The 13,824-nt window shown below is 43.4% G+C and overlaps 1 protein-coding gene across 6 annotated transcripts in view; it reads left to right on the top strand.

Moving 5' to 3' along the window:
- Positions 1–13,824, top strand: part of CADPS2 (calcium dependent secretion activator 2) — a 366,370-nt gene that overhangs the window by 175,006 nt on the left and 177,540 nt on the right. For all 6 annotated transcript variants that reach the window (XM_054173945.1, XM_054173944.1, XM_054173942.1 and 3 more), the window contains one exon: positions 6,742–6,853. In XM_054173945.1, coding sequence (XP_054029920.1) covers positions 6,742–6,853 — 112 coding nt within the window. The remainder of the gene's footprint in view (positions 1–6,741; positions 6,854–13,824) is intronic.

Below are 13,824 nucleotides of genomic sequence, written 5' to 3'. Positions count from 1 at the left end.
GTTGGAATGGTGTGATAGGTTGAGGCTGACCCCCTCCCCACCACGGGCAAAAATAATGACTCAGACAAACGGATTGCAAAAGTGATGGAAAGTTTAAATGGAAAGCAGTGACTGTTTACAGAGAGCCAGAAGCACAGTGACAAAAGAGATCCCAAAGCAGACCCAGAAACATCCCATCCCCACCAGAGGGTACACCAAAGACCCCCAGGGCTCCTTCTTCCCACTCCACTGCTAGGCTAGTCTCAGCTGGCCAGATCTGAGACTGCCCATCCCCCCGTGACGAGTTACCAGGTGACGGAGGAGGAAAAAAGAGGAAGTGCCAGACCCTGCACTGGATCTTATAGTGGTGCAGAGAATTATGGTAGGAGATACCTAGTGTCCTGTGTCCGCCCACTGGGCTGGACCTCTGGACACAGGAAGCACCCCACGTAGCAGAGGGTACCCAGCTCAAACTGATACGAATGGGCTGCCCAGGGAGGTGGTGGAGTCACCACCCCTGGAGGTGTTCAAGAGGGGATTGGACGTGGCACTTGGTACCATGGTTTAGTCATGGGGTCTGTGGTGACAGGTTGGACTTGATGATCTTTGAGGTCTCTTCCAACCTTGGTGATTCGGTGATTCTGTGATAAGGAAAAGCAACTTTTCTTTAGTCAGTGCTCACGTGCTGGAGCCCACATGGTCATGTCTTACTTAAAAACAGTCAAAAAGTTGTTCAATTAACTAAAATGTTATTCAGTCTTACAAATAATATGAATAGTTCTCTGCGTGGTGGTTGACATTTAATCAGAAAGACATTTCTGAGTAGTACTGTGTTTTGTCCAGGAAAATATCAGGGTACAACCCCAAACTCCTGGCTAAGCTGTCAGCTCATTGCTTGGACCGCAACACTCTGTGCTGGGCTAGGAACTGGCTGGAGGGCCAAGCCCAGAGAGTGGTGGTGAATGGTGCCACATCCAACTGGCGGCCAGTCACGAGTGGCGTCCCCCCAGGGATCAGTGCTGGGCCCCATCCTCTTTAACATCTTCATTGATGATATGGATGAGGGGGTTGAGTCAGTCGTCAGCAAATTTGCAGATGACACCAAGTTGGGAACAGATGTTAGTCAGTTAGAGGGTAGAAAGGCTCTGCAGAGGGACCTCGACCGACTGGACAGATGGGCAGAGTCCAATGGGATGGCATTTAACAAGTCCAAGTGCTGGGTGCTGCACTTTGGCCACAGCAACCCCATGCAGAGCTACAGGCTGGGGTCAGAGTGGCTGGAGAGCTGCCAAACAGAGAAGGACCTGGGGGTGCTGATTGACAGCCACCTAAACATGAGCCAGCAGTGTGCCCAGGTGGCCAAGAAGGCCAATGGCATCCTGGCCTGTATTAGGAATAGTATGGCCAGCAGGAGCAGCGAAGTCATTGTGTCCCTGTACTCTGCATTGGTTAGGCTGCACCTTGAGTACTGTGTCCAGTTCTGGGCCCCTCAGTTTAAGAAGGACATTGAGACACTTGAACGTGTCCAGAGAAGGGCAATGAGACTGGGGAGAGGCCTTGAGCACAAGCCCTATGAGGAGAGGCTGAGGGAGCTGGGATTGTTTAGCCTGGAGAAGAGGAGGCTCAGGGGTGACCTCATTGCCCTCTACAACTACCTGAAAGGTGTTGTAGCCAGCAAGGCGTTGATGTCTTCTCCCAGGCAAGCAGCACCAGAACAAGGGGACACAGTCTCAAGCTGCACCAGGGGAGGTTTAGACTTGAGGTGAGGAGAAAGTTCTTCACTGAGCGAGTCGTTCGTCATTGGAATGTGCTGCCCAGGGAGGTGGTGGAGTCACCATCCCTGGAGGTGTTCAAGAGGGGATTGGATGTGGCACTTGGTGCCATGGTCTAGTCATGAGGTCTGTGGTGACAGGTTGGACTTGATGATCTTTGAGGTCTCTTCCAACCTTAGTGATACTGTGGTACTGTGATAGTGTAACCTTAAAAGGAAAGTATAGATTCGTCAGGCCTACACCTGACAGCTCAGCTTTTAAATTCAAAGGAAGTGTTAACAGTGTGGCAACTCCAGTGAGAGTAAGGAGGTGTGAGACCTGGGAAGATTAGCCTTTCAAGAGGTATTAAAGAAATGTATTTAACAGAAAACAAATGGGGTTTGATTAAAAAAAAAAAAAAAGTCAAATTGTTGAGAAACTGAGTGGATACAATTATATTAGCCCTTAAAAATGTATAAATTTAAATAATTAATGACAATAATGGTGATCAAGATTAGCATTGTGGTAGTTACTGTTTGGATATTGATATGATTAGGCATGCTCCACACCTCTTTTTCACTATAACAGCTAATAGCTCCTTGAAGAAACATGTAGTTATGGAATAAATAGGCAAAATTATGGAGAAAGCTGACAGAATTTTACAGTGGAAATAACACAGGATTCAGTAAATTCCTATTTAGTGGCGCTGAAGTGTATATTTGCAACTATCACGCTCTTGTTTTCCTCTTTACACCAACTGTAGCTCCTAGCTTAAAGGCACAGCCTAAACTGTCACGGCATTATTGCACAGTTCAGTCACAGATGATGCTGGGTCTGTAGCTTCTCCAGAGTTGCTGTTTGAAATTACATTATAGGTAATTTCAAGATGATTTCTATACTGAAAATCTGACATCTCTTTGTATCCTCTCAGATAGAGAAGCCGAAAATGTGACACCCATTTCAGTGGAATTTGGTTAAAATGAAGTAGTATTTGCCAACAGGAAAAATAAATATATTATTCTATTGCTGAATGGAGTCTGAGTAAATGTCATAAAAGAAATAGCTGGGGGGGGGGGTGGGGGAGATGGGGGGGTAGGAATTTAAAGCTGACAGATCTTGAGCATAAATTTGATTTCATAACAATGAAGTATATTTGATGGCCAGCTTAGGTACACCTCAGCCTGTCTCCCTTGTCTTGGGTCACCCTTAATCACAACTCATTATATTCACGGCACAATCAGAATGCCTGGAGCATTAGTAGCATACATATAACATAATGGTGTGCTTTCAAATATGCAGCATACCACTTAATGCTTCCACCACGAACATTAAGATTTGCAAATTGATTCAGCTCAGGATTTTCACTTACTGCTGCAGATGGAGCAAGGAGTTGGGAGAAAGATGTCAGTCAAGGCTAGTGATCAGATCTGCTGTTGAAGATGATGTCTCAAGCTGTGCCAGGGGAGGTTTAGACTCTAAGTGAGGAAAAAGTTCTTCACTGAGCGAGTCATTCGTCATTGGAATGTGCTGCCCAGGGAGGTGGTGGAATCACCGTCCCTGGAGGTGTTCAAGGGGAGATTGGATGTGGCACTTGGTGCCATGGTCTAGTCGTGAGGTCTGTTGGGACAGGTTGGACTTGATGATCCTTGGGGTCTCTTCCAACCTTAGTTATACTGTGATACTGTAATACTAGCACTAACAGGTGAATGACTGACTCCCTCTTAGTTTTGTCCACATCAGTCTCTCTTTGTGTATTTAAATTAAAGAAGCAGCAAATTCTGCCAGGCTCCCTAGAAAGGCTCATGGGTGCCACATCCCTCCCTGCTGTGTTCTGCAGAAATGAAGCCTGGCCATATATCTGCAAAGAAAGCTGCACCACTTTCTGAGGAAATCTTCGAACCAGATGCTGGGGTGCCCAGCACATGCTGTTTGCTGTTACCTGCTGCTCAGCTTTCAGAAGCTGAACCACCAGCAGTGATGTTCCCTTCATTGAACAGGCCAAGTGCTTCCTTTCAGTCAGAGCTGACTTCTGATTTCTTCTGCTTATGAGTAAATACAGACACTAGATCTTTGTAGAGAGGCTTTTGTTTTGTTATTTCAGTAGTAGTTTTTCGTAATTATTAGGGTCATGTGCACATTTCCAGACTTTTGGAAGCTTAGGGACAAATTCTTCTGCTGCCAAAGTGAGACAGTGAAGCTAACAGTGTACTTCTATTGTGTTTGTGATTGCAAGGCATGATCTAGAGGGGAGACGGAAGATGCACCTCATCTTTTATGAAGATACTTTTACCTACCCCTGAGACCACTGCTGGGAGGAGCAGCAGCGCTATTTGTTGCTTTATCTGGCAGCTGCAGCACCTATGCTCACATCACACCACAGATTTTCTCCCTCTCAGGAATATAAATTCTTGTCACAGCCCCTGTTTCAGTTACCATTTTAGCTGAGGCTAGAGCTATGTCCACCACAGGCAGAGTGAGCAAGCATCTATCTAATCCAGGCAAAGCATAACCTAAAATTCAGCTAATTTTCAGTGAACCTCACTTTCATCACGTGTTCAGACACCTGCAGGACTGATTTATACAGAACTGCTGCTTTCCTGAAGCCTTTTGGTGTGGTTGCATATTACTTTCTAGGTTTTGTATTGGAGCCTGCAACTCATGTCAGATGGAGGATTTTGTTTTACCTGTCAAGCTCCCTTTGCTGGAGGATTACTACTGTGTGTTCATTTTTCCAGCAATGGAGAGTCCATGTATGCTTTTCTTGAATGTAAAAAAAATGAAAATACTGCTTTTAGCTTGTGCAATGCATCCTTTCAGAGAGCATACTCCTCACACTTTTTTATTTTATAGAATCATAGAATAGAATCATAGAATCAACAAGGTTGGAAAAGACCTCAGAGGTCATCAAGTCCAACCTGTCACCACAGACCTCATGACTACTAGACCATGGCACCAAGTGCCACGTCTAGTCCCTTCTGGAACACCTCCAGGGATGGTGACTCCACCACCTCCCTGGGCAGCACATTCCAATGGCTAACAACTCTCTCAGTGAAGAACTTTCTCCTCACCTCAAGCCTAAACTTTCCCTAGTGCAGCTTGTGACTGTGTCCTCTTGTTCTGGTGCTGTATGCCTGGGAGAAGAGACCAAACTCTCCTGGCTGCAACCATCCTTCAGGTAATTGTAGTAATGTCTCAAGTAGTGGAAAAATATTAAGAGAAGCTGGAGTTGCACTCTTTGAATTTTGTTTGTGCCTAGTAGGATAATCAGAATCAGTATCATCAATGCACTGAGTACTACTCAATTGTTTAGCAAAATGGAATAGCTTGGCAGCAGAAGTTGCAATCTCACTCATAAAACTTTCTTTTTTTTTCTGTACCACTGCCACAAAGAGAGGGGGCTAAAATGCTGACAAACCAAAAGTCTTAACTCAGATAAGGGATTTACAAGTAGAAGTTTGTCTGTCTAATTTAGATTATCTAAAAGAATGAAGGCCTATGTTGATAATTGTCCTGCAGGGTTACAGCCATTTTTGTATTTGTTTACATTTTTCCTGCATAGAATCATAGAATCAGTAAGGTTGGAAGAGACCTCAAAGATCATCAAATCCAACCTGAAAGATACATGCAAAGATATATTGTCTCACAAAAATGAAATTCTCTGTAGTCAAGTTTTTCTGCATAGTATACTAACCTAAAGTTAAAGAGGGTAGAAGGGCTTTGCAGAGGGACCTCGACAGGCTGGACAGATGGGCAGAATCCAACGGTATGAGATTGAACACATCCAAGTGCCAGGTTCTGCACATTGGCCACAGCAACCCCATGCAGTGCTACAGGCTGGGGTCAGAGTGGCTGGAGAATGGCCAGGTGGAGAGGGACCTAGGGATACTGGTTGATAGTAGGCTGAACATGAGCCTGCAGTGTGCCCAGGCAGCCAAGAGGGCCAATGGCATCCTGGCCTGTATCATAAACAGTGTGGCCAGCAGGAGCAGGGAAGTCATTGTGCCCCTGTACACTGCACTGGTTAGGCCACACCCTGAGTCCTGTGTCCAGTTCTGAGCCACTCAGTTTAGGAAGGATGTTGACTTGCTGGAACGTGTCCAGAGAAGGGCAACAAAGTTGGTGAGGGGTTTGGAGCACAGCCCTGTGAGGAGAGGCTGAGGGAGCCGGGGTTGCTTAGCCTGGAGAAGAGGAGGCTCAGGGGTGATCTTAATGCTGTCTACAACTACATGATGGGAGGCTGTAGACAGGTGGGGGGGTGGTCTTTTCTCCCACAGCAACAGAACAAGAGGACACAGTCTCAAGCTGCACATGGGAGGGTTTAGGCTGGATATTAGGAAGAAGTTCTTCATAGAGAGAGTGATTGCCCATTGGAATGGGCTGCCCGGGGAGGTGGTGGAGTCGCCATCATTGGAGGTGTTTAGGAGAAGACTGATAGGGTGCTTGGTTGCATGGTTTAGTTGATTAGGTGATGTTGGATGATAGGTTGGACACAATGATCTTGAAGGTCTCTTCCAACCTGGTTAATTCTATTCTATTCTATTCTAAACATATAAATTGTCTTTCAGAAATCGAGGCATGATTCTTTGCTGAGTTAATTTGAATTTTATGTACATGATAAAGAATGTAATTATATTTACTAGTTAAAAAAAAGGTTTTCTTTCTTTTTTCCTTACTTGATTCTTTTTTTCCCTAGGAGGATATGATTTCAATTCTTTGGATTTTGCCATTTAAAAATTTATGGTTGGTTGGTTGGTTGGTTGGTGGTTTTTTTGGTGACAAAATTCATTCAGAAAAATCCTGACTTGTCTTATCACAGAGAAAAGCCAGTTTTCCCATGTAGATATTTCATCTTAGAAGGTCAAAAATGTACCTTCTGTCTCTGTCTTGCCCTCTCCCCACAGAAGTTTGGAAATTAGGTTAATAATGAATATTCTGGACGAAATATTACTGTCCTTTCACTCTCAGGCCTGGTCTGAACCCCATTTAAGTTCTCTCCTTTTATTTCTTGCAGATGGGGAACTCAAGGGGATTTCACCACTACTCACCCTCGGCCTGTTGTCAAAGTAAAACTCTTCACAGAAAGCACTGGGGTGCTGGCACTTGAAGATAAAGAACTGGGAAGAGTGAGTATTACATGTCAAAACAAACAGTATGTGAGAAATAATGCTTAGAAATGCATGAATTGATAAAATGTGCCATAAAATGGTATAAGATATTTGGTGCAGCACCTGCTTTGCTGCAGGTACTTACACACCATGATTCTTTCTTCCCTTTTCAGATTTTCCTTATCCTCACAGGATCATTTATCCTTCTTAGGCAAAAATCAGGGTCTAGAGGGTAGAAAGGATCATAGAAAGAGGAGGGTAGTATGATGAAGGTTGAGGGGGTCTACAAATGTCACCCCCCATTTTGTTTTGAAATTCTCCCTTCCCACATGTACCACATAAAGGAGAGCTCAGTTCTGCAGAGATGTGGCTGTTTCACTCTCGGGCAACCTCACCTTGTTGGGAAGAGCAGGGCTTTTCCCCACTTTATGTCCTCCAACTGCAGACAGCTGCAGAAAGACAGATTCTCCCACACACTGGATCACTTTATGAGGTCAGGATTGTGGTCCCTTCTAAGAGGCTTCCAGTGTGAAAGTGAGTTAGATGTGGCAAAGGTTTCTAGTAGAGTTTGCACACTGAAGGAGCCAAGCAGGCATTGTGGCAGATATAGAGGAGCCACAGAGGTACAGCTGAGCAGAGCAGTCAGCAATATTTGGATTCAAAACAATGAAAAAAGGCATTGAAAAGAACTGCACAGTGCTGTTAAATGCAGAGAAGTTTCTGTCTGTGCTTGTTCAGTCTTCTCAAAGAACCAGAAGGAAAGTCAATGAGAAAGTGCAGGGCAGTGGAGAAGGAATTACATGTGGCCTTTGCACACAGCAGCCAGCATAGTTATTGCCAAGGAGTCAGAAAAGAAAAGAAACATCAACTGAATTACAAATGTTAGCAGGATCCTCTTACTTTACAACCTTGTTGTGCTATCTTATCATGCAGCCTTCTGCCTGTGTTTCTAAGACAGAAGGTTAAAAGATTTTTAAATCACTTAAAATAATAGAAGCATTTCAAATGTTAGATGCTGAATATAGTTTTTACCTTACCTGTATCCTGGTGGCCCTAGAAAGTTTATTTGTGTTTGTTATTTTCTTTCCCCTGCCTCCTCTCTATTCCCACTCTTATCTACCTTCTCCAACATCTGTATTTGGCAGCTGGCCAAACCAGTTTAAAGAATGTCATAACTCTTCTTTCTTGGTTGAGAGTGGTGAGTGGAGAGTAAGAGAATAGAAACAGCTCAGCTAGGGCTGAGCTCACTGGCCTGTTGTGGGACCCAGCTGTTCCACACACAAAGCAAGATATATAAAAACTGAGTGAAGAAAGAAGAATCTTCTGTTACTATTGCTGATTCTTACTTGCCTGGCAGAGAGTCTGCATGCTCCTATCAGGTGCTCTTAGGTTGGGCAGTCTGTACCACTATTAGGCTATTAAAATCATCCATTTTTGCTGTTTATTTCCCCTTTGTCACAAAGCACAGAGATCATCACCTTTTATCCCCATGTGTTAAAGCTTGTACTGAGATTAGTTGAAGCAAGGTGTACCTGAGAGTCGCTTGGATACTAACTTTACGTTTTGTAATCCATTCCTGGTTTACCAAAAATGTCCAGCCTCTATCCTTGCCCAAAAAAATACCTTCTGTAAAGTCAGTAAAAGGTAAATCTCTCACAATGATCTTACACAGTGCATGGTCCTTAGCAGTGGAAAAGAGCATGTAAAAGGTCATGCTGGCTGTGCATCAGCGTGTTTGGGCATCTGTCCTTCCCAGGTCTTCAAGCTGGTGGTGGTGGATGCTTAGTCTGGGAGAAGGGAGGATCTACCAGTTTACCTCTCTGGTTTAATCAGAGTGTTTGAGAATAGTAGTTGCTAGCTTCAGGGGAGATTGGGAGAACATTTGACAGAATTTTTACAAAACAATTTTAGGGTATTGTGTACATTTGTGGCTTTCAAAGCCTTGTTTTGTTGTCAGTGTCTTCATTCTCAGCTTTGAGATTTAAATTCAGGTAGCCTTTGAAAAAATCATAGAATCAATAAGGTTGGGAAAGACCTCAAAGATCATCAAGTCCCACCTGTCACCCAAGACCTCATGCCTACTAGACTATGGCACCAAGATGCAGGATCCCTCTGGATAAGTTTGATTCTAATAAAGTTTGGCAACTTTATGCCTGGTCAGTACACTGCAGTGACTGGCAGGTGTGCAGCTGATTCAGCTGGGCTTGTTATGCTCTGAAAAGGTGTGAAGATACTCTGCTGGAATTTTTTCTGTACTTGAATATTCAATTCAATCCTGTGCCTTATGAGATAGTCTGCTGTGGACATTAAGTCTCATCTGCCAAATACTTCCTTCAAAGCATGTGTCGTGACCTGATACCACTTTTCTACATTATTGAAGTTAGCATTTTCCATACCCTGCAGTTATTGTGAAGGTTTTGTTCTGTTCAATCTATAATTAGAAATTAGGAGGCAGCATCAAGCTGCATGATTTGAATTTTGAACTTCCACCAGAAACCAAAGGATTTATTCTGCCACCAAGAGATCAGCTTTCTGTGAAAACAGATCCAAGATTTGAAATGTGGAGCCAGGAAAGGTTTCCCTGGTGCTGCAGAGCAGAAGGCCTTTTCATTGACCCCATCAGTACATGGCAGTCACTCCCACTTAAAACTTAAGATGTGGGCCTTGATCTCTGTATGATAGCACTACAGCTCCTCAGATTCAGGAGGAGACACTGCTGATTTCCAGATGTAACTAACTCATGGTGAAGCATGAGGGATGCAGACTCATGCTTTCAGTAGAAAGGACAGACCATACTTAGAACTTAACATAATCCCTGTTGGGAAGCAGAGGCTTGGAGCTCCTCAGCCCCTGCTGAGGAAGTCATCAGGTGAGCACCAAGCAACAGAAGGGTTTGGGTACAGAAGTCTGTACTTATCTTCTCCCTTCATGGAATTTAAGAAGTGCTTAATTGACAGGAAGTAGTGCTTGCTATGTAGCTTGTCTGACATTGCTCTCTTTCTCTAAGCAAACCCTAAATACATCCAGCTGTGAATGCCAATATATATTCTTTTGAGTCTCTGCTGACCGCTTAAAGTGTTTTCAAGAAAAAAACCAACAAATCTTAAGCTTTATTCTCTCCTCTACACAAAGAGACAGTTGGGCAAACTGTTTGCTACTGAAAGAAAATATGGACACATGTTCTGCATAGGAGGAGGAACGAGGTTATTTGAGTTTGGGTTCTGCAGGACACGAGCTTCTGAAGCCATGGTCTGTGCGTATGGTCGTGTAGACTTGTACATGCAGTGAACCACTGAATTTAGCTTCTAGAAAGTTAGGCAGGCTGCATCTTTGAAGCTGAAGTTTCTTCTAATGAGGAAATGTTAAGAACTTTCTTTATTCAAGTATCTTTGAAATGTGTGGCACAGGTTTTATGTGACTGACACTGGTTTCGGTGCGTCAGTAATTTTTGTATCTGTATACAGAAGGCAGAATTGATGTCTGCATTTGTACATGCCACAACTGAGGAAATGTGAAGAAGCCTTCAGAGTTTGGAGTCAGTAGTTCTGAAAAATCAGCCTGGTGGTTTCTGAAACTTTATGATCTGACACCACTGTTCATTTGTGACCGTTTGAGGTCTCAACCCACAACATCATTGTTCAGTGCTTTTAGGCTGGAGGTTAGGAAGAAATTCTACACAGAGAGAGTGATTGCCCATTGGAATGGGCTGCCCAGGGAGGTGGTGGAGTCGCCATCATTGGAGGTGTTTAGGAAACTTGATAGGGTGCTTGGTTGCATGGTTTAGTTGATCAGGTGGGTTGGATGATAGGTTGGACACGATGATCTTGAAGGTCTCTTCCAACCTATTCTATTCTATTCTATTCTATTCTATTCTATTCTATTCTATTCTATTCTATTCTATTAGTATACAAAGATGGTCAAAACCAGTAATTCAAAGTGAAAACCACTGTGCTTGCTTAGCACACGTGAATACAGTGTGAGAACAGCAGGTAGTGTTTGATTGCTGATACACTTTTTGAGTGTAAGAATATTTCAGCCTTGTTGCTCTGACTATTCAATTATAAGGTAGCTATTGTCCCACAACTTGTCACAGTCAGCTTGTCACAGTCAGCTTGTCACAGTCAGCTGCAGCCAGCAATAATTGCTGTGCACTCATGGTTTTTTTCCTTTGGTGCTGTTACTCTGTGTTTGTGTTAGAGACATTATAAAACAGCTGTGCTGGCTGGGTAAGCCATACTCATATGATTGCCTAATTTCTGAATGCCAAGTGCACTGGGCATGTTGTTTATCTTCAGTGCTGCATCTGAAGAGACCACTAAGCAGAGACAATTTCATACTGTGAGTAAGTTAATTTAAAACCTGTCATCCTGGGGAATGTGTTTTCTCCCTCACATTTTGGAATGACTGAGGTTTCAGAGGCATGATTTTTTTTTCTGTCTATTTTTTACATTTGGAAAATTATAAGATTGCTTCCAGTCCTCATTTTGCTCTTGCGGCAAGATGCTGTGTCTGGATGAGCGCTATTGTTCCCACCTAACAGGGATTTTCTAGCTAGCTTCTCTGAGAATGCCTCTTATCAGAAATTCTTGAGATGTTCTTCATTCCGGCATGCTCTCTTGTAGGTTTGGGGAACAGGCTCTTTAGGAAGGACTTAAAGGCTACTTTTGTCATTTGCTGAGATATGTTAAGGAGAATGTTCAGCTGACAGGATTAGCAGAGGTGCGTCAATTGCACAAAATCTAAGTCTTCCTGGTTCTTTGTCAACAACACTATTTTAGAAAGCTCTGACACTGTGCCCTTGCTCAGTTTTTCTGCGTGGCTTTTTGTTTCTTTTTAACAACAAGCCTTGTCTTGGTATTTCAGCTGTAATATAATCATAGTTGAAAAGCAAGAGATCACGGTAGGTGAGACAGTGCAGCTCATGTAAAATACTTAGAAGCTCACTTGGTGATCAGGCTCTTATGAACCCCTTTTTAAAGGATTCAATAGTTGAGAACTTTTCTAAGGGAATTACTTTCAAGTGAGTCATCTCCTTTGTCATCTCCTTACCTTGAGTACTGTGTCCCCTTCTGGGCCCCTCAGTTTAAGAAGGACATTGAGACACTTGAACGTGTCCAGAGAAGGACAACGAGGCTGGGGAGAGGCCTTGAGCACAAGCCCTGCGAGGAGAGGCTGAGGGAGCTGGGGTTGTTTAGCCTGGAGAAGAGGAGGCTTGGGGGAGACCTCATTGCTGTCTACAACTACCTGAAGGGTGGTTGTAGCCAGGAAGGGGTTGGTCTCTTCTCCCAGGCAACCACCACCAGAACAAGAGGACACAGTCTCAAGCTGTGCCAGGGGAAGTTTAGGCTCGATGTGAGGAGAAAGTTCTTCACAGAGAGTTGTTAGCCATTGGAATGTGCTGTCCAGGGAGGTGGTGGAGTTACCATCCCTGGAGATGTTCAAGAGGGGATTGGACATGGCACTCGGTGCCATGGTTTACTCATGAGGTCTGTGGTGACAGGTTGGTCTTGATGATCTTTGAGATCTCTTCCAACCTTGGTGATTCTGTGATTCTGTGATTCAAGCATGTCTACCTCCTTTTTCTATCCTAAACCAGCTTCAATATTTTTGGGTCTATAATACTATTTCCAAATCAGCAAAACAGAGTGCATTTAGGCCCGGAAATTTTCCTATGATCTTTGCTCAGATGATGACCAGCAGCATAAACGTGTATGTGCCAAATAATAATGGATGCTTATTTCATAATATAAAATTTGCCTGTCCTCTCTGCTTGCACTGGCATCTTTTCAAATCACTACATTTCAAAACATGCAAGAAAAAGCTTTGGACAGCATGAATTAGTCCTGTTGTATGATGAAAGCTTCAACAAATGCAGTTGAAGGAACATATGATTTTGTATGTCAGACACTTGCTGATTTCCAGGTTTTAATAATGACAAAATGAATTAGAATTCCGAGTCTCTGGTAGAGCACAGAATTTAAAGGATTTGGTTGCTCCAGTTCATCATGACATTTCTTGTATGACCATGAGTATATTTACTCTGAACAATGCTTGCAATTCTGCTTATGATTAAGGACATGTGACATAAGATTTGCTTGTAATTTAGCAAGATCACAAGTGTCGAGGCCAACATTTCTCATCCTAGCTACAAGGACAAAATGTAGGCTTGGTCAATGGCAAAAACCTATCATTTGTGGTACCATTATTCCTCTTTGTGGTGGTGAGAGAAAGTTCAGTTCTCCCACACACACAAAGAAACCATGGCTAACTCAGTCAGAGAAGCGAAAATGGATAAGAGCTGTATTTACAAGCAGGATGAAATGCAGTGAATATATACACAGTATACAATATTCACAATATGTACAGAAATATACAGCAAAGAATGTAATACAGAACAAAGCCTTCCCTCCTCCAGCCAGGAGGGTGTCCCCCCCCATGCCCCCTTTCTCCCCTTACCTCCCTTTTTTCCCAAAAAGGGTTAGAGAGAGAGAGAAAGGCAATTATTAAGGAGGAAATTCTGTTAGCTCAAAGCGTATGCAAGAATTAGTTTCTTATCTGTTAGTTCAAGGTTAACTCCGTCTCGCACAGCTGTTGCTCAGAGAGAGACTGAAACAGATAGGCTGAAAAAGACAGACAGACTGAGCTCCAACTGAACTAAAACTTAAAGTTACATTCTACCAATCTACCAATGAAATTCGTTTAGACTTTATCTTTGGTTTCGTTATTATTCCAAAACATTCATCCAGAGTGTTCCAGCAACTGTCCCTTTCTTAAAGGCACAGCCTAAAACAGTCACACTCCTGAAGATCATATCAGGCATGGAAATTTCTTTTGTCTCATAAAATCTTCTGGCTTTCATGTTGGACATTATATAGTTTGAAGAAACAAAGGACAGTGGGTGCAAGAAGCAGCAGAGGCTACCTGGGGTGACAGGGGCAGGGCAGGATAATGGACACTAAGGCAGCCTTAGGCATCAGGCATCTCCCTGG

This window comes from Dryobates pubescens, chromosome 27, assembly GCF_014839835.1.
Source record: "Dryobates pubescens isolate bDryPub1 chromosome 27, bDryPub1.pri, whole genome shotgun sequence".
Classification (NCBI taxonomy): domain Eukaryota; kingdom Metazoa; phylum Chordata; class Aves; order Piciformes; family Picidae; genus Dryobates; species Dryobates pubescens.
The sequence above is the reverse complement of the archived record's forward strand: the minus strand, read 5'-3'. Positions and strand labels throughout refer to the sequence as shown.